Genomic DNA, 21,203 nt, shown 5'->3' on the forward strand with positions numbered 1-21,203 from the left:
TGCAGGACACAGACGATACAACTCTATTGGTCGTCTGCTACCTTGCTCCTATTCCGGAAAAGTAATGGACCAAAACAACAAAAACCCCACACATCTAAAATACATATATACATAAATCTTAATGTCTCTGTCTACTCTTGTATACAACTGCATTCTTAAAAGCTGAATAAGGAATAAAGTGATTTTTAGCCAAGCAAAAAATGAGAGTATCTGCAAAATAATAATAATAATATAAAAAGTTCAAATGAATTGATATCAAAACTATTACTAACTAAACTAGGCAACAAAAGCTGACACAGACTGACTACTTCTAACCAAACAGTGTGTGAGGAAAGATAACAGTAATTGCAAAAGTTAGAGAAGTTACAATTCCACCCAATTGTGGCTTTTTAGATCAATTCAATTTGAACAAAATAAAATTGAAATGCTGATTAATTCACAGCAGAACTCAAACATATATCAGTGAATTTTCTGGGTTGGTATAATCATTCACTTTGTTCATATCAAATGCATTTGATGTAAAAACATCTCCTTTAAACCAAAGAAATTAAACAAAACTGAACATGTACGTTGATTTCAAAACTTTTTTCCCCCGCTGTTTTTCTGGGCAACATGTTGCCTTACCCACAGAAAAGAGCACTTTAAAGGACACTTGACGTTACTTTGAAGCAAACCCCAACACCATATTTTGTAAAGCAGAAAGATAAACCATGTGTTGGAGTCTATTCTAAGGATTATCTGTTTGGAAATCAACTCGACGCCACATGACACTTCAGAGACCAAAGAACAAAATCAGCTCACAATTTTGTTTGTCTTTAACTCTATCCTTGCAAAGTCGATATGTTCAGAACATGACTTAAGTTAAAAACCCACAAGAGTTCAATGTGTGTAATAAGAACGAGTTTTTAATACGACTTCAACTGTGGGAAAAAAAAAAGATATTCAAAATTGTACAGAACCACCCTGAGGGAAGAAGCTGAAATGGGGTTCTGTACTTACAGCGGTTAGCTCATGGAAGTCGGCTCAATTTCACAAAAAGGGAGCAAATTATAAAAGATTGAAATGCAAATTATTCCCCCACTTAGCTGCGCTTTGGAGCATGCTCACAATGCAGATATCTGCATGTGAGCAAGAGGGACGTGTGCAAAATAGAGTGAGACACTTGGCGCTTCGGCAAACGTACTGCATGTGCGTGTGTATGTGTGTATGGTCCTGAGATACAGATAAAACTCGGCATTATTTCATTTCATCCTTGTCATCCCTATGGAAGATGATATGGTTTGTGTTTAACATCTGGACAAAAAGCAGAGCAGAGAGTGTTTTGATGGCCCCTCACTGAGAATTGAAATTAATTGGAAGAGGCAACTTTGTAAATTGATTTCTCTGGCAGTTTTCTTTGGGTATTCTTCACGCCTCACTCTGTTGCTTTCTTTCTCTCTTCTTCTCTTGTTGGCTTTTGTTGCGTGTAATGATGTTATTTTTGGGAAAGAGCAACACTGGGCAAGGCACTAATGCACAGATAAAAGCATACCATCACATAACAGCCGCTCTTACTCACTATGTCACCGCAACATGCACATGTACACACACACACACACACTTATAGTATTTGTAGATTGGCTCAAAAACATTTGTCAGAATCCAGTGCCTGATACCACAGAATAAGGACGGAAGATGCTGAAGTTTGTTGCATCAATTACAATTCTGCTTTTGCGTTGTGTTTTTGCTGTTTTCCTGTGTGCTGTACATCTTCATGTTAGATTATCTTGAACTTGAACTTTCCAGATGTGAAAAATGCTGATTGGAGCCTCCGTGCAATCAGAGTTGTGACACAAACTGTACGCCAAGTCTGTTTGAGTTTGCTTTTTTAAAATTCAACATGCAGGACATTACACTGACTTCTAAAATGCCTTATGTGCAAAGTATTTTCCACAGTTTTGCTCATTTTTCAGACACACACAACAAAATATATCCCTTGGCAAAATTATCCCTAAACTTAAACAGACTCACACACACACATTTCAGTTTGTGTGTCTGCCCTTCAGAGACACTCTGACCAACTTGCTGCATCATCGCTTGTAAACATTCATTAAATCTGACTGCTTTTTGGCCTTGGAGCACTCTTTTTATATTCCTTGGAATGAAATAAGGTAGAGAAGCCAGTGAAGGTCTGGTCTGCACCAGGCCAAGTGTGGAGACCAGCGATAAAGTCCAGTGTGTGTGTGTGTGTGTGTGTGTGGGGTAACTTCCTAATGTCCTCCTAGAAAAGCTTGGGTAGGAGTAAGGTGACACTGGGGGTGTGTGTGTGTGTGTGTGTGTGTGTGTGTGTGTGTGTGTGTGTGTGTGTGTGTGTGTGTGTGTGTGTGTGTGTGAGAGAGTATCATATGCAGAAATTGGTTGACATTGGACTTATTACAGAAACACTCTTTTCTCTTCTTCTTTCTTCAAGCCTCATCAGCACTTTTACCTCCTTTCCACAGTTGAAAGGAACATAAAAATGATAGCGTCAGCAGAAATCTCTCTGAGCTTATTTACAGGCTGTGTTTCCCTGCTCGCCTCCTATATATGGATCAATACAATCTGTGTATAATATAAGGCTTACAACAGCCAACGGAAAGTCAAGGCTGTGTGCTCGTGAATGGATTCGTGTTCGTGGTGCATGTGGCATTTTTTATGTATGTGTACACATATTTCCAAAGGGCAAAAACAAGGGGTTTCTCTTGTGGAAAGACACGCGCCAGTATACAGCTAATCCATAACATCTGTGGGTTGTTTAAAAAGTGGTGATGAATGAAGCTATTTTGTAATATCCTGTTGGGATAATCTTCATGGAAGAATGGGAAACATTAGTAACAAGAAACCTACTGCCCATTCTGTGAGGCATTGTTCATGAATATACTCCCTTCCCAGAAAACCAAGGTTTATCTCATCACACATCAAGAAGAGAAAATGAACAAAAAAGTCAGACAGCCACAACAGTTAGACTGGTTTTTGGGAGGCCTACAGTAGCTTTGAATGTCACACATGTGCCATCAGACAATCAGATAAAATATAAAGCCAGTCAGATCAGATCCATGGCTCTAATCACCTTTTATTTCTCCCATGTACTGTATGGGTGCTCGCCGCACACATGCACAGTAAACTCAGCTAGCAGCTCCAGTGCTGTGGTCTCATTATAAGGGACTGTATGCAGACTGTGTCTCGTTCTGTCAAATCAATAGGACCATGCTGCCTTCTCAGTGCAACTTCTGACAGATGGCTCTCTCAGCAATTTTCACTTGACTAGGGCAATTTGTATGTATGTCTTGCTATGTGAGCATACTAAAGACTGTGGGTATGCTTGTATTTCTAAGCCCTTTCACTTGATAGTGATTGTGTTTGAGGCACTCATATTCAATTTTAACAATGTCATTCTCAATATTTCACAGCTTTCTACCCACATACCCCGCACCCCCCACACTCCTCTCCAACATCTCGTCTTTCTCTTCTTCCTCTCGTTCTCAAGGGCAGCATGTCTGCACTCACTGTGTGAATATACACAAAAAACGCAACTTCTGAGAATCTACAATAATTAACCAGCCAGTCGCTCACATGGTATATATGGCTGTCCCGATTATCATATTTATAGAATCGATTATTCGCGGACATAAAATCGATCATGATCGAAGCTTCGCCGGCTGGCGGTGGCGGGGGGCGGGTTTGCGATTGGAATGTCCAATGTGGGGGATCTATTCGTGGCGGACATAATGAGGCAGGTTTCCAGGATGTCAAGTAGCCTACTCATTTCAACGTACCGATGAAAACCGGTGTCAAAAAGGAAAAAAATAAATAAATAAATCGATCACTACATGATCAGTTACCATGGCAACGACTGAAGCTTCGAAGCTTCGAAGCTTCGATTTTTTTGGGTCAGCCCTAATGGTATACACCACAATTTTTGTTTGTGCTTTGTCTGCTACATTGCATACTGTTTATATTTTTACCACCAGACCAGAAAATGAACTCTTTTCAAATTAAGTATATTTAGGACAGCTATTGTAGATGGAGGTGGGGCCAAGATACAGTTGTCAAGATGCTACAACACCACATTTTGCAGGTGATCATAATCAATGTGAAAAAAGCATTTGCATGCATACCTACTATACATTACAACACACACAGCACATCGGTCTTTGGTGCTAAGCTATTACACTTCTTACCTCTTTTACCGTTGCCTTAACCTCCTTCCCCCTTTTTGCTTCTGTTTCACAGCCATTATTATACTAACAGGTTTGGAAAGCAATTAATGATCTGATTCACTAAATGTCAGTCTTGTTTCTTTTCTTTCTTCTTCTTTCATAAGTTTTTCTAAGGTGAAAAATTCAATTTTGCCAAATTTGATTAAAAGTGAAGTGGTCCACATCTCTGGAGAATGGAAAGGTAAAGTGAAAAAGAATGTAGCAGGAACAAAACCTCAAAGAGCAGTTTTAACACAAGCACTCCCTGCTGCTCTTTCTTCTTGTCGTAGAACAAAACCAAACAAATCACAACAAAATCTGATTCTGTTCACATCTAAACACTTTCTTCCAAGCTCCTTTTTCTATTTCTTTTAGAGACCAATAACGTGCAATTTGGCATGCCCTCACACTCCCTTCTTCTAGCTACTACACTTTCTCTCCTGACTCATCAACAGGGTGTAACAGAAATGACGTTCTGACAATAAAAACTGAACTATCTGCACAGATAAAGGAAACATATTGCTGATGAGAGTATACACACACTCAGTTGCACACATGCACACGAGAGACAGACACACACACACACACACACACACACACACACACACACACACACACACCTGTGGACATTTCCATGGCTGTAAGGTAAAGGCTGCCCTTGTATTCAATTATATGAACTAGTTAAAAGAAAAACAATCTATTCATTGTATTCCATCACATTCTCCACCAATTTCAAATTTGTTCCATTTTAGCCTGCAGCAAAAAGAAGCCGTTATCTTATAATTCAGTTAGTCACTGCAGCAAAAGGAGCAGACAACAAAACATGTTATGAAAAATGTTGTTTATTAGTTTAAAGGAACCATTTGTAAGGGGAAAAAAATCTACTCATGGGTTCGAAACAGTTACCTTTTTGTAAGAAAAAATGTCTGAAATTTGGGTATTATTAGATTTAAAATAGATTATAGACACCTAATTAGAATAAGATGAGTACCGTACAAATCTTAAATGAAAAAGGTTAAAGAAAACATTTGAAATGCTGATATGTATGACCTTGAAGGCCTTTGTGGTTCCCCAAATAGAGAGGTTTCACTATAATTATAAACTATATACGTATACCAGTAGTAGAGTGTTACAGTAGCTGAACACAAAGTTTTACCTTTTCTGTAACATCATTAAATGCTTTTTTCAATTATAGGCTATGGAAGAGATTTATTTCTGGAAAGGGGCATTTTACCACTTATAATCAACCATGCATATATTTGCTGTGTACAGAGATTGTTACTACAAGTGAGGTAAAGAAAAACATTTTCATGCTCACATACTCAATGTTTAATCAAAAAGGAGACATTTAAATTATCCCCAGTACATCAATTTTAATTATCATCCCCACCTTGAGGGCCCAGTTAGATCAAAAACAACATGACCTTGCCAGAAATCAAATAAGTTTAGAGTTAGTTTAGTTTAGATTTGTTCTGAGCAGCCACAGTTGAAGGCAGAGTGAAAAGTCTGTGACAGACATTAGCTCTACAAGAAAAATCACAGCAGCAAAAGAAAAAAAAAAGGAGGGGAGAGATGTCTTTAATGTTACAGCATGACAGGGCTGATGTTGCTCACACAAGAGCCAGATGTCCATTACCACCATGCAAAGACATTATGACAAACCAGCTGAGACTGACATACAGTATGTATGCAATAAATAATGTTAGATGTTTTCTCAACATCTAATTTCTGTCAATATTACAACACAGGCGCTGAGCAGATGATGTTTGTAAGTCATGAAAGCAGACAAAGCACTATTTTTTTTTTTTACATAATTCTGTCTTTGCACTCCAACAGATATTAATCTCATCTCAATCAAGACGGGAGCACATATGATGACTATGAAAATCCCAAAAGGCTGATAAGGCAGATGATGTTAATAGTATGCCCCATGTGTGCAACAAGACCCACGTAATGAGGTGCAAGAGTATGTTATTGTCTCCAGTGCTCTGTTTTCACTTTCTTCCCTCATTCTCTCTGTCCCTTGTATTTATTGCCATTCATAACACCAGCGTGTGCTCCTTCGGTCACTAAGAAAACTATCCTTTCCAGCCTTGTCTATTATTATATAACCCTAGCTCAGCAGACACTATAATGACTGACTGAACACTAACAAGGTGTCTAACAAGGTGCGGAGCACTCAGCTCTTCCACTGTTTTATCTCTCCTTCAATCTTCTATTCCTTCTCTTCTCTTTCTCCTTCAATCTGGCTGAGGTGTTGTGGAATTTTACTGGGGTGGAGATGGGGGGGGTGGTGTGGTCCTAAATGATCACACAAATCTTGCAAATATCTGGGCATCTTAAGAGTTACCTGGGATATCAGGACATCATTTGTTGCCGTGCCTTTTGCTGATGAACAAAAGGAACCAGTTTATTCCAGCTGCATTCTGCTCAGAGCCCTGACCTTTACAACACACTCACTGGGAAACAGAAGGAACTCAGCTCCTCTGTTTATCTGAGGAAGTTAACAACAGACAGCCCAAAACACTTCTGCTTGTATTACAATTAAACACCCCTCCTCATTATTCTCCCTGCTGGCTGCAGGTTCTCTCACTCCCTGGTGAAGAATGTGGGTAGGTCAGGACCAGTCAGAGCGGCTGTGATGGATATACCGTATACAATTTAAATATTCAGTCAACACTACTGCAATGTGCATAGTGGAATGCAGGCGGGGGTGTTCTGATTTAAAGATTCTTTCACTATGTAAATGTTTGCTGTGTCTATTTGTCCCTGTCTCTTTCTTTGCGGTCTCCGGCTAAACGTGACATTTACTGTACCAGAACAGCGGGAGACATTATTTCAAGCAACTTAACTTGGCATGATTAAACACTTTTAGTGAGGGGAGGTGGAAGTCAGAGCGAGTGAGTGAGTGTGAACAGCATGAGAGAGTCAACACATACATTACAGCCAGACATGTATAACACAAGCATGCTGGGTAATATGAAAGAGACATTTGAGCTGGTGGAAGCAAGCTCCCGTCTACACCAGCGGGAGAGAGGCAAGTAATTAAAGTTGGAGGCCAAAACTGATGCCCTGTGATGACAATCAAAACGCAGAAAGAAGGCACATTTCCAGTTTCCAATTGCTAATTATGACTCTTAGTACAAGGACTGAACTGTTGAACATCTTTGCATCTGTAAAATACTAATGCTAACTATTACTTTGGCAAATGTAGAAATGGCAACATTGACACATTCAAGAGCCAACATTTCAATAACATATGCCTACTGTAGATCTTGTAGCTCTTGTAGATCATATTTTGTATGAACGATTACTGCACCTGGACTTCAGTCAGTATTCAGATGTTTCACTTCAAGGAGCTGTAATGCTTCTATGAAAGAACAGCCACCACACACAATGAGTTTTATGGCCCTTTTACTGTTAGCTTTGATTTTATCAGCCTGCTACTTGACCATTTAATGTTTTCTCTCGCCACACTCTCATTGTTTTTGGCCACAAAAGGCAGCAAAAAAGCTATAAAAACTCAATATATGCTACTGCTCTATGCAAAACTTCTAAAGAGGATATTTCCCTCGGGAGTTGGTGGAGACAAAATAATACTCCCTCTACGCTGGATGTATAAAAAAACAAAGGTTTGCTAGCAACATCAAGGGTATTAATATGTAAGTGATATAAGTTTAGCTTTATTTACTGCCCCCAAGCGGCTATATGGCTTTTACAGAGTGTAGTAGCATAAGACCACACTGAAGTATAATACTCAAGTTGACGTACTTAGTAGTTAGTCTTTTACCACAGAAAAGAGAGATGGGGTTGCGGATAAATGCATGGAAGGCACACGTGATGACGTTTTGAACAGAATGAGTCAGAACTTGTAACAACTGTACCGCCTCGTGTGTGATCAGCAATCAGAGAAAGGTCAAAAGAGATCTCTAGGAATGGAGAAAACAACTGGGAAGGAAAAGAAGCAACTGCGGCTGAAATAAGAGAGGAAACACAGGAGAAAGACATGCATTTAATGGAACTGCTGAGAGAGGGTCTCTTTTCACAGTGGTACATCTCTGTAGCCAGAAAGAGACAGTGAGAGGGAGCAAAAGAAGAGCGAGGATAGATAGAGAGATAGAGGGGCACAGTCAGGAGGGATGGTCGTCCTAAAGTTGGGTCCACTTCACAGCAGCACAACAGAGTCGTTAGAGAGGGATAATGGATTAGAGGGAATCATAAAGAGAGGAAGAGAGGGAGGAAAAGAGAAGAAGAGAGCAGGGAAATGATGATAACGCTGGCTTCCCAGCAGTATTGCACAGCAGAAACAGAGATAATGACAGAGGGAGCGACACATAGCGGAAGCGAGAAAAGGGAGAGTGCTGAACGTGAACACAACTCACATTGAGAAAGCTCAGCAGTAAGTAGAGAGAAGTGGGGAACGGAGAGAACTGAGGGATGGAGGGATGAGCTACAAAAGTAGGCAGGAGGGAAGCAGAGAAACAATTGGTGTTTTTTTTTCCCTGTATGACTCTCTAACAAGGCAGTGAAAAGAACAACCCCCCCCACCCACCCCCCCTCCCTCCTTAGACACACAGTCATACTCAAGCATACAGACAGCTAGATGCGCAGCAGGAGACAAGGTGGGGGTGGGGGGGTGCAAAGTTTGAAAGAGGGAAAAAAAACATGAGAAAGAAAGCGAGAAATGTTTGGAGCAGCAGATGGAGAGATGAAAGTGCTGATTATGGCCTATGGCCCTGACTCGGTTTGTGTGTTTGTGTATCTGTGCAGTTTTTTTTTTTTTTTTTCAAACAGTGAAAACAAGTAATTCACAGTGTGCGCGTATGAGTGTGACTGTGTATGTATTTCCCAACAAAGTTAGCTCTAATTGAGAGGCAGCCGCACTCACGCTGACAGTTTGGCTGCATGCTAAGATAACTCACACATATGTGCACAAATCCACAAAAACACAGTCTGTTTCTCCACAGTGTTTGTCTCCTCCCCCACTGTTTAGGACATTAATTAAGGGAGAACACCAAAAAGCAAGACAGGGAAAGCAACAGGGGGAAGTTTCATGAAAGACACACATTCAGGATGACACCGGAGTTTTGCTTTTGACTGTTCCACTTTAGCTCAGACCATACTGGCAAAAAAAAAGAAAAAAAAAACTTGGGAGTCAAGACAGGAGAGGAAGTGGGGAGAAGGAGAGACGGATAGAAGAAGACAGGGAAGTATCGAAAGAGGAAATGGGATGGATGAACTAGGCAATATGTCAACTCTTACAATCTGTCTCACTTAGTTTAATTTTACTCTCTCTTCAGCCAATCTGACTTGCATAACAGAGCCTCTCTCCCTCCTACAGAGGTTACACATCAGCTGAGATACCCCCTTTGACGGCAAGCTTCTATCGCCTGTTTTCACATTTCAACTACGGCAGAGTTCACAGTCCGTTCTATAACTGTGGCCTCTTCAGTTTGTGTCTCTCACTCAGAGTGCCACTTTCCATTAACTGAGGTCAGCTTAAATAAAGACAACATGAAAAAAAAAGTTTTGCTGCTGTTACCGTTTTACAGCCTGATGCGCTGTACATGCTGTCCGATCTGTGAAACTGTGAAAAAGTGAAAATTACATTCTGTTTACAGTATTCATCACTAGGGCTGGTCCGATGGACAATACCATCGTCCATCGGCAATGACTGTCATGCTTCCACTGCTTGCACATCGCCCAATCGTATTAATCACTTTAGTATGGGGTCAATTATGTGTCTTCTGATTGTTTACAATTATCTGCAACACTGAGGGAACCAGGCTCTTCTTTATCAGCTCTTTTGCTTAGCTTGTTGAAACTTCTGTCTGAGGCACTGCAACTTTCCTCTGACCACATGCCAGACTCCTTTAACTCATCCAAACTGCTGCAGGCTGTCTTGTCTTCTATCTTCCTGAATTCTTGCATGTTGCACTCCTCCTGCTCTCCCCCCCTCTGACTGCCCGTGGTGGCTCATTTTAAAATCCAAAACCTGGTGTACAAGACTGCAAATGAGTGCACATCGCCATCCCTCCAGGTCATGATCTGCCCAGCTTCTCCATACCAGCCAGTCAATGCCCTGACTCTGCTAATGTTGTCTGCTTGGCTCTCCTAATAATGTGACCTGGTAATCACTCATCCCAGCCTCAACTCTCCTTCCTTCTGGCTCTGAAAAATATTGGAATGACCTTCCCACCTCAGCCAGGGCCAAAGAGTAACCTAACTGAAGCTGAAAATTAATCTCCTTGGGAAACATTTCACATCCTTTAAATCATATCCTCTCTCCCACATCCCCTCTGCACTACTTACATTCTTCATTCTGTCCTCAGCTCTTATTTAAATTTTACGTGGTCACCTGAAAACTATTTTCTGATCTTCCTGCTCATCTCGCTGACTGTGGTCACCGCTGTCATCGTCACATTTGTGTTGCAGCAGTGCAGATGTGCTCTGCTTTCAGAAGACAGAGTGCCACCAAGACCATTTTTGAACAATATCCAGCACAGATGTGTGCTGATAGATGGTCTCTCCCACTGGCAACATCAACCAAATGTTTTTGTGTTAAGGTGACACAGTTGGTATTCAACACACAACAGAAAAAATAGCTACCCATGAATGCAAAAATGTGTTTTCTATAGCTTGATTATTAATCTCCAAGACCATAGACTACTTGACCTTACAGTTGTCTCCCTGGGTATGGTTTATTGCTCTTAAAAGTATGTCCAACTTATCGTCACAGTGGCTGATGTGTCTGACCTTGCTGTGATTGAGTGTGCTGTAGAGCCACATTTTATACCTATTACCTGTTGGCTGCTTGTGGAGTTTGCCTTTTATATTTATTCATTAAATAGTTTTACTTCTTTTCAAATACAAATGATTACTAAACTGAGGTTATTACAGCATATATGCATGTGGAACTTTTTATTTCCCTTTTAATACGGTCACACATAAAGCATAAAGCTGTTCTTATTTCATACAAAAATATGTATTACTGAATTACAAAACTAGATCCCATTTAGATTTGCAATAGGCCTTTGATGTACCGGTCAAAACAGTCAAAAGCAAACCAGCATCCCCCCCCCCCCCCCTCTCTTTCCTTGAGACCAATTAGAGATAGTTTATGGAGTACTGACATTTTTTCACTACATCTTCTACTGGCACACTCCTGCACACGCATGCACTCCCATACAACACACAAAAATGACTGCCAGTTTTACGGCAGTGATGAGTAAGGAGGAAGGGTAAAGAAAAAGAAAGAACAAGGCGTGGGTTGGGAGTGGAGGGGGGGCTTAAAAGATGATAAAAAAGGACAAAGGACAAAAGGACACAAAAAAATGTAGGGAAGAAAATGGAAGTATGAGAATGGAAAATAGGTTGAAAAAAGGAAGAAAGGAAAAAAAAAGTCAAGTGAAAGAATGGAGGAAGAAAAGAAAAGGATTAAGAGAGCAATACTTTTGCACCTCTACCTTTCTCCTCTCAACCTCCATCTCTCACCCTAAGCCAAAAGCAAAATTATGGCGCCATGTTCTCATCACTCATCCAACTTCCTTATGCTGAGGGTGTGTGTGTTTTGTTCATGGTGAAGCACAAAGGTCTGAGACATTACAGTATAGAGGTGCTTTCAGAATGAAGGAGCTGCTGAATGAATACTCTGTGTGTGTGTGTGTGTGTGTGTGTGTGTGTGTGTGTGTGTGTGTGTGTGTGTGTGTGTGTGTGTGTGTGTGTGTGTGTGTGTGTGTGTGAGAGAGAGAGAGTGTGCAGTGACATTATAAACCTATTTTTGAACCCGTCAGTCTGTTAATTTGTCAGTCAAGATACAGTTTAATCTTGTTATTAGCTATCAGGTGGATGTCTCTGCTTCACGTAATAATTGCTGGGATGAGAGCGAAAAACATTGCAGGTGACTTTTAAGCTACTGAAGGTCAGCCCATTAGCCTCGTGACAATAGACTGTTAATGCACAGATATTTCTTGCTAGCCAAAACAGAAACAAAATTATCTGTGGATGCAGCAGAGCTCTTTTCAAATGATCAGGAAGAAGCACCTGATATCGCACACAAACACACACACACACACGTTGTATACACCCGACATAAAACACACTAATACATACACATAGACACACACACAAAGGACAGCACCCTCTTGAAGAATTAGACCCTTTCTCTCGCTCGCTTTTTCTCTCTAATGATGCCATGACTAAAATGTTAATTACAGCTAAAAAGAGAAACGATTGTGAATATCAAACAGCAATTAGAATGTATCATCATCATCATTACCACCATTAGCTGCAGCACAAGATGGAGGATTATTTATCAATGGAACGCTCATCAGTTGCTTGTTCACGGCCTGAAATGTTTCACAGGCAGTGTTAAAAATAAATAAATAAAAAGCATTCCTCCAAAAAATTTGCATAATTAATGCAGCTTAAAAAATTAACTATTGCCAGTCCTGCAGCATGAAAGCAGGAGCACACTGTGCTCTTTGGAAAATAGCTGTTATTATTTCATTATACCACAAACCATGTGCACACAAACACACGAATGAGCCTGTAACTGTGAACATATTGTTTTTCTTCTGTCAACAGAGGTGTGGATGCTCAAACACACAAACCAGAGGGAAAACAGACATGATGAAACCTCTCTGTTTCCAGGATGCAAAGTTAATTGTTTTTCGGCTGATTTTGAACATTGGGTTGTGCCAGATGGGGGTGGAATTACTACATGGGGCAAGTTGAAGGTTCAGAATTTCATTTGTTTTCCACCAGGCAGAAAGAGTATTTATTATGTTATATTTGAAGCATTCGTAGGTTCTGATTGATTTGTCTATGAAGTTTATGTCTTGGGTGGTCACTGTTTTGCAGATGGTTTGTTCGATGTCTAGACAGGCAGGGTTGAAGTTGCTGGTCCAATGATGAATATACTGCAATTGATGAGAGAGAGTAATGATAGAAATTTGGGGCATCAAGTCCTCCATACTGTTTTGGTTTTTGAAGGGTGGTTAATTTGATCCAGGGGTTTTTTCCTTTCCAATAGAATGTGTTTACTGTAGGTTCAGAGAGGAAAACCAGCCCAGAGGTGGGTTGATATGTGTCATGGCAAATAATAGTTAATAATAGTTGATTTTTGGGAGAATATTCATTTTGACAGATGCAAAGCGGCCAATTAGTGATAGTGGGAGTGGAATAACCGGCCTACGGAACCTTTTCAGGGATGGCTCTCTCAAGACCTCCGACCTTCTGAAACAGAACAACCTACCAGAAAACTGTCAATTCCAATACCTACAGCTAAAAGAGACCATTAAAAAAGTAATTAATATCCACCCCCCCCCCCTTTACTACTGAAATTAAATTTACTCAAACCCAAGAAATTTCTCTCCCAGATTTACAAACTCTTCTCACATCATGAAAACACCACCTCACTACCAACAGACAAATGGACCTCAGACCTTCACACCCAAACAGACATCAACTGGCAAACAATTTGTAAAAACACATTCACCATCTCACCCAACTCCAACATACAGCTAATTCAATACAAAGTACTACACAGAACAAACATCCCCACCAACACCTGCACACACTGTCCAGCCATAGTATATAAATTACCCCCATGCACTCTGGTACTGCCCCCCAGTCAGACGGTTTTGGTCTGAGGTCGGGGAGAGCTATCCAAGATCCTCAACCTCAGCATCCCTCTCTACCCAACCATAGCCCTGCTTGGTGACCCGTCCTCTTTATCAATCCCAAAACATCATCAAACATTCATCCTAATCTCCACAGCCATGGCCAAAAAAAATAATTGGAAAGACAGAACAAATCTTTCACTACAACATTGGCACAACCTGCTAACTCAAATTTGGAAAAACTTGCATTCACCATGAAAAACAATATCACCCACAACAATAACACCCAGTCTCCATTCATACAATTTGTCCAGAGCTGGAAACACTACTTCACACCATTCAGCCCTTCCTTTCCCCCCTTTTTTATTCCCTCTTTTTCTTTTCCTTAAACGTCTTTATTCTCTGTTTTTATTCCCAACAAATTCAATATGCCTGCTCAGCACCCCTTTTCGTAATTCCACCCCCGTTTTTTTTGGTTTGCTCTGTCTCAGTTTGTTTGTTTTGTAATAGCCTTTTGTCCCATACAGTTCTGAACACGTCTAACTGTCTGTGTAACTGTCTTGTAATGAGTGCTTAAATGTTTATCCATAAAAATAAAAAACAAATAAAAAAAGACATGATGAAAACACACACTTATTTTCCTGCTCCCACTGCCCCTTTGTCTCCCTGCCATGGGTCTATTCCTGCACTGATTTAAATGTAATCCTTCCCTTGGTGTCAATTGTCTGATCTCTGCACCTGAGCACGGTCCGGAGGATTCTGGAAAATCTTTGGGTAGATATCCAGTATTAGGTCATTATCCTTCACTCAATCCATGTGGAACAAAACTTCTCCTCCCTTTTGTTCTCATTTGTCTATTGTGCTCGAACATGAAAGGTCAATCCACACTTATTACACCCAGAGAGAGCCACTATCACATTTTTGACATTAGAATTGCTTTTGTAATGACATTTTTTCCCCGTGCTCCTCTTGTGCCTCTAGCTTTTACCCCTTGGATGCACCATGCAATCACAGCTTGATGTTGTTGAAAGTCCATCTCCCTATGGCCAAACAACAGCACTGCTGTGCACCCTCTGGTCGCCAGCTGGGGTAAAAGTTAAAAATATACAAATAATTCAGGAAACCCTGGAATTATAGAGCTTCACATATTTTACTTAATTCACTTAAAAGGCCAAATAAGAATGAATACCACACCAGCTTCATCAGGATCAATTGGTAAGTGATCTAGTCAGTTATAGTTAAAGATTGTATTTGGTGCTTGGGGAGTCTCTTTAAAGTTACATTTCTACAGGATTAGATGTTTAATAATTAATAATTGCACTGTGGACACTGCTTTCTGGTAAAATTGTATCTAGTCCACAGGGTATGCCCTTGATGCCCAGTGCAAAGGTCATAGGGAGGTGTTCAGTGTAGGATGGGTGCACAGAGCGTAGAGATATGACCAGATAAGTCAAGGTTCACAGCCACCACATACAGTATATAGTTACACACAGAGAAGGCCAGCTAAAGCTTTTAAGTCCTGATCTAACCATCCCAAACTCTATTTGTTCACTCATTCATCAGGCTGTCTTCTTTTGATTCCTCTTTCCTACTTTCTACTCCCTTACCATATTTCTTCCTTACCTTGTTGTACAAAGGAGCCATACACGAACCACATGGAATTGTACAGCGTTGTCGATGACACCGATCCCATGGGGAGCCGGGGTGGGTTGAGCCAGTTGAGCAAGTACACCAGGATGCCAACGAGGAGAACGGTGCCCGCGATGCACGCCCACAGCGACAGATCGAAGGGCGCCAGGCAGGCAAACATGTCCACAGTGCGCTCGGCCTTGCGTAGCAGAACACCCACAGAGTAATCCATGTAGCGTGTGGTGAAGTCCACAACGCTCTCTCGCTCAGGCGTGATGGTCAGGGCAGAAAGTCCCACATCGGCCCGCTGCATGAGGCAGAAAAGAGGAGTTTCAAGTATCAACACTGTGCACATGTGTAAGTGAGGAACCACAGCCAAAAAATTGTGGACTTTTATGCCCAGAGATCCAGTGGGTAAGGGCTTTAAGTTTTGCCTCAATTTCTTATCACCATCTAAAATAAAACATACAATTCTAAACACAAAGAAACCTTACCACTGCCTGGAGACATCTGGCCTATTGATAGATTCTGAAAACAGAGCTTTTGTTGACAGTGTGTTTCTTTTGCTTCAAAATTAAAATAAAAACACCAGTGGGGAGATGTGTTTTGTTATTTTGTTTCAAGTCAGGATGAATGGTTTAGGCACTCCTGTGTACAAAAAGTTACATAGAGATAAAGCAATGGTTCTAAGCAAAAAGAAAAAAAAAATCATCAAAACACTCATGTTGAATGTAGCTATTAAATAAATTCACCAGTGATGGTGTGAAGGAGTTTGGGGAGATGGGAAATGTTGGTACTTCACACTCTGAATTCAGACAATAGTCTTTTTAAAAAGTCTGACCATGATCCCCAAAGTACATTCAATAGTAGCTATTTGTTGCTTCAGTGGTGACTACCAAAAACTATACAACTCTAAAACCATGATAGACAGGAAACAAGAGCCAAAATTATGATCATGAGTGGATATTCTCGTTATGTGTTGTGCTGTACATCAGCAAATGCTGTCCTGAACTGTCTGTACGCCCCATGAGGACTTGTCTTATTTTGATGTATGACCTTAAACTCATTCATTCATTTGCCCATTGATCTGCTTTCACTTGGAACTCTTGGAATTCTAAGAGACAACAAATGACTGCTTCAATTATTTAAGTGTAAAGACTTTAAGTTGAAAACAGCTGTCAGTGAGTGTCTGCCAAGAAAAATAGACTGTGCTTAGCTTAAATGCAGGAACAATGATGGCTAATTAAAATGTTTTCAGTCCCCAGTGCTTGGCTAGCAGCTGTAGACATCTGCTTGTACCATAACAAGGATTTAAGAGTGTGAGTGTGCGTGTGTGAAATCTATACTCGTGAGAGAGGGCGCATATTCCAAACTTGTTCGATAATGAGATTTGTCTTTGTTGCTACCAACAACTGACTGTAACAGGTCAGGTGATTTTGTAGGGCGATGTTTAGCCCCACAGCCACTGTAAACAGACACAAATACTGATTATACACACAAACACACACTCGCCTGACTACCCACAACGCACCACATTTTTGTCTGTGCAATGCACGCACACACACACACACACAGACAAAACAAACAAAATTTTAATCCATTGGAGGCACAAAAAAAGAAGAACTAATCTCACAGTTGAGTGAAGAAACAAAATGCTTAAATGTGCAGAAAATGTCACTTACACTGCATAAGAAGGCTATTAGGAGGAAACCCTGCAGGATGTCAGTCGGTTTGAGACAACAATATGTATGCGAGTGTATATGAGTAGAGATGGATTACCATGCTGACTGTTGTGGTCAGTCAACATAGAAACTTCCAGAGAGCACTTTGGATAATAATTATCTGGTATAATTGGTTTTTTGGGGAGATAAATCTTGTTGCTGACTGATGGGGAAAACAAAATTATTTGCATGTTCAGTTTATTTACAGTCTGTGCTTGTCTGTGTTCACATAAATATGCATTGTGCTCACAGCTTTTTCTGTATCATTTTGTGAGCTCTTCCAGTGGTGATGGAGGGATGATGTGGAGGAGGGCTGAGGGAGTCGGAGGTGAAGAAAAGCTAAATCTGAAAAGATGCTCCAGCCTGACACACAGCCAAATCAAAATAATGAACTTAAAGAATGGAAAACTTTGGAGTAAAAAAAAAAACATTGCTGATAATGAAAAACCTCCTTGACCTATAGGGAATGAATAATGTGTTCAGCGGCTCAGTTAATTCCAGGAGGACATTAAAGGGCATCGCACGTGCACACACACATACAAAGACACACACACAGACACACACACAAATGTAAACAAATGCATGCAGTACATTGGTACTTTAAATTAGCATGAGTGAGACTGAATTTTTCTAAAAAAAAAAGAGCCTACATGTGCCCTATTTCTCAGTATTTCACAACACAATCACATTTTATCTAGCAGATGTTGAGCAATTGTTTAGAGTTGAGAAAACACTGTGTTGACTTACAGTCACAACTTGCACCACTCACCACATGCCTAACGCAAAATATTACTGTGATTTACAACAATGTTTCAGGATGCAAGCTATTTTCTTTCCCCTTATTCAGGCACACTGACCATGAAAATTTCACTTAATAGTTGAATTACTTAAGTGCTTGTAGTAGCCATCAACAATTAATAACAAGCTTAGTAAAGTCACTTTTCAATGGTGATCATACCATAAGAAAATGCCCCAGTGTTGTTACTGCTTCCATTTAGTGGCATTGTTACCTTGGATTTTAGTACCGTAATCCATAAATTATTTTGGGGACAAAAGAATAGAGTGACTGTAAGGAAGGAAGGAAGGAAGGAAAGGTAAACTCAAGGCTCATTGCTGGCAGGGTCCCAAAGGACCCAAGACCGCTGAGGAACAGGTAATGGCAGTGAAACCACAATCTCTTCGGTACATTCAGAATCTGCTTGACATCGATCTTTCCATGAGTTTGCTTTTCTTTTGTGTGGGTAACTGTGCTCTGTCTTTGCTACAGGATAGCAGATAAAAATGTGATTTAAAAAGACTGCTTTAGAATACTTCTGATGCTTCTCTTCCCCATACCTTCTTTCTGTAAACTGTACGAGATGACGAGATGGATTATAACATCAAATATATTCATGTTGGAATAGACAGATGGGTGAGGAACAGCTCTGGCATCTAAACTGAAGGGAATAACCCTGGCGGCACAAAAGTTTGGGTCACAAATTTGTTACACAACAGTGAAATAGTTGTGAAACTGGTACATTTTGTGCTAATGGACTACAAAGGCCAGGCTACCTCAGCTAACCCTAACTATGTATGCAGTTGTGTTATGGATAAAGTAGTTATTACCAAACAGTACCATTTTCCTGCCCACAAACTAGAGGCCTCTTCATCTTTGTGAAATCCACATTTACAGCTCCACGCTCTCAAGGAAAGTCATCACCAATTTTCCATTTTTCAGCGATGCAGTTCAAGTGTCTGCCAGTGGTTACGCATCAAATACTTGAAGATACTTGAAACTAGTCAAATTAGTCAAATTATGATTGGTGTTTTCACCAATATGCAATATCACATTTCCGAATCTTTAAGGTCAGCCCCTCTCTGGACCACTTCACACTACATTCTGCAGTGGTTGGAGAACAAATTTCTAAATCCCTCTCTCCAATCTAAGGAAGTTAAACTCTGCCCTGGTAGCATAATTCAAATATTTGCTTTTGAAGTGACATGATTTCTAGCGGGAGTGTAATGATAGGAGTGTGTAGACTCAACCTGAGGGAGGCTATGGTCCTTTTTAGCATAAGTGGTGCCGATGGCATGTGCTTGCTTGCCTTGCATGCATGCTGCTCCTCCTTTTGTATTAGTTTAGTGTGTGTGCATAAATAGGCAACAAACAGTCCATATTTACATATTTTGTGCGCATGTTAATGCTTATTTATCCAGTCCATGTCATTGTTCTTCAACAGTCATTTTTATTGTTCTTGCAAAGTGTGTGTAGTGTATTTTCTTCTCACCTTAAAGACCAGTTCACCCATCAGTCCGTTCCACTGCCCATCAGGCTGCAAGCTTCCATATTTGTGATCTGGGGCAACATAGATCTCATACTTAAAGCCCAGGTAGTTGGACAGGGCATCCAGGACATCAATAGAAAAGCCCTGGTACTTCTTTGGTTTCCCCAGAACGTTCTCCGACACCATAACAAACGGCTCCTCCTAGAAGGCAAAGATCAATCAGTGTGTCAGTAAGTCAGTCAAGCAGCCGATCAATACACCAGTCATTCAAGCATTAAATCACCCAATTACTCAGTTTCCATTACACCACCACAAACACTCATCCAAAATGGTGGGAGAATGTCTTACGAAGCCCACATTACAAATCCACAAAAAGGTTCTGTCAAACACCATGCATATACAGGTACGCTCCCCCATGGAGTTTACAGTATATTGTAGGAGCTTGGACAGTTGAATACATTTCGTACTACAAACAAAAACAACGCCTTTTGATGTTTTAAGAAATGCATATTTTACAGTGGTTTGCAGCCTCGTTCTTCATCCATTGCTCTTCATCCTTGCTACCTCACAGCCCCCTCCTCTCAGTATGCATTACCATCCATGTTGGGTGCAAATGTGATTTGTCACTCCTTCGACGTGAGAAATGTCACAGCCAGGGTGAAATCTAATCCCTGTGGGTGAAATGTGTATCACGTCCTCCTCTCCTGTGCCATGTGTGGGTCTCCTCATTCACTGCTTCTAACAGCATGAGGAATCTACAGTGTCTCTAGAGGCCAAAAACTCAACTTTGAGCAGTGACTGTACATGACAGGAATTGGAAGCAGAAGCAAACTAAATGCAATTGGTAGCTCCCATATTTTGTTTACCAATAGGGAAAAAACACAACCAGAAACAATTCTACCTTCTGTTATGGTTGTGAAGGTTATGGTTGTGAAGGTAAACTGGACGCTGACAAGCATGCATGTTTTTGCTAGGGCCCTCTCCTTTCATCCACAGGGGGAACCTACAGACTGCAAATAAAGATAGATAGCTTAGATGCAGCCTCTTTGATGTCACCTATAGGTTTCAAAGTGTTTTTTGAAGTTCAGAGTGGGCTGCTCCGCTGCCATCATATAATCAATCCTGGTAAATCCAAAAGTGGGCAAGGAGGCGGCGTGTGGGAGGATCTTCATTGCATAAAAGTTGGTGGCAAGCATACGCTCATCCACTTGTCACTCAAAGCAGCATGCCTTGTTGAATTTTATATAAAAACCCTCCCCACTCTCAATACAAGACTGAAAACATTTCTTCTATATCAGTCTGTAAACATGATTATTTCTGCTGTTAAGTTGAAGATTTTAACATGTTAGTCAATGGAGATTGACTTGATTTTGATGACTGTGTGGTGATTGAACATCTTGTTTATCATTATCGCCATGGCATTAAAAGCACAGCTTCTGAATTAAAAGTAAACTTTGTGTTTACTGTACTGTACTTGGATTGAGCGTTTCAGTGAGGTTTCTCCTCAGTTCTTCTCTGTTTGATCCACCACTCCCCTTTTCCCTCACCCTCTTTTTCTCTTCTTTAATAAATCCCTATTGATGAGTGAAATGTTTTAGGCCAATATGTCTTGCAGATTTATGAGGGCCCGTGTGCTATTGACTGGACACCGGCTGCACATTAAGTTCACATATACACACACATAGATACACATGGAGGCTCCGCTATGCATTAACTTGGCGGTTTCTAATCCTTGCTAGCTGCTGCCGT

General features: G+C 40.6%; 1 protein-coding gene across 1 annotated transcript in view; it reads right to left on the reverse strand.

The window, feature by feature from the left end:
- The window catches only part of grid2 (glutamate receptor, ionotropic, delta 2), a gene marked incomplete at both ends in the record, with an annotated part of 509,482 nt that overhangs the window by 92,017 nt on the left and 396,262 nt on the right, over positions 1 to 21,203 (reverse strand). The window contains 2 exons of the mRNA XM_083979111.1: positions 15,464 to 15,776; positions 19,458 to 19,655. Of these exons, the coding sequence (XP_083835237.1) occupies positions 15,464 to 15,776; positions 19,458 to 19,655 (511 nt within the window). The remainder of the gene's footprint in view (positions 1 to 15,463; positions 15,777 to 19,457; positions 19,656 to 21,203) is intronic.

This window comes from Trachurus trachurus (assembly GCF_905171665.1).
Source record: "Trachurus trachurus genome assembly, chromosome: 9".
Lineage (NCBI taxonomy): Eukaryota > Metazoa > Chordata > Actinopteri > Carangiformes > Carangidae > Trachurus > Trachurus trachurus.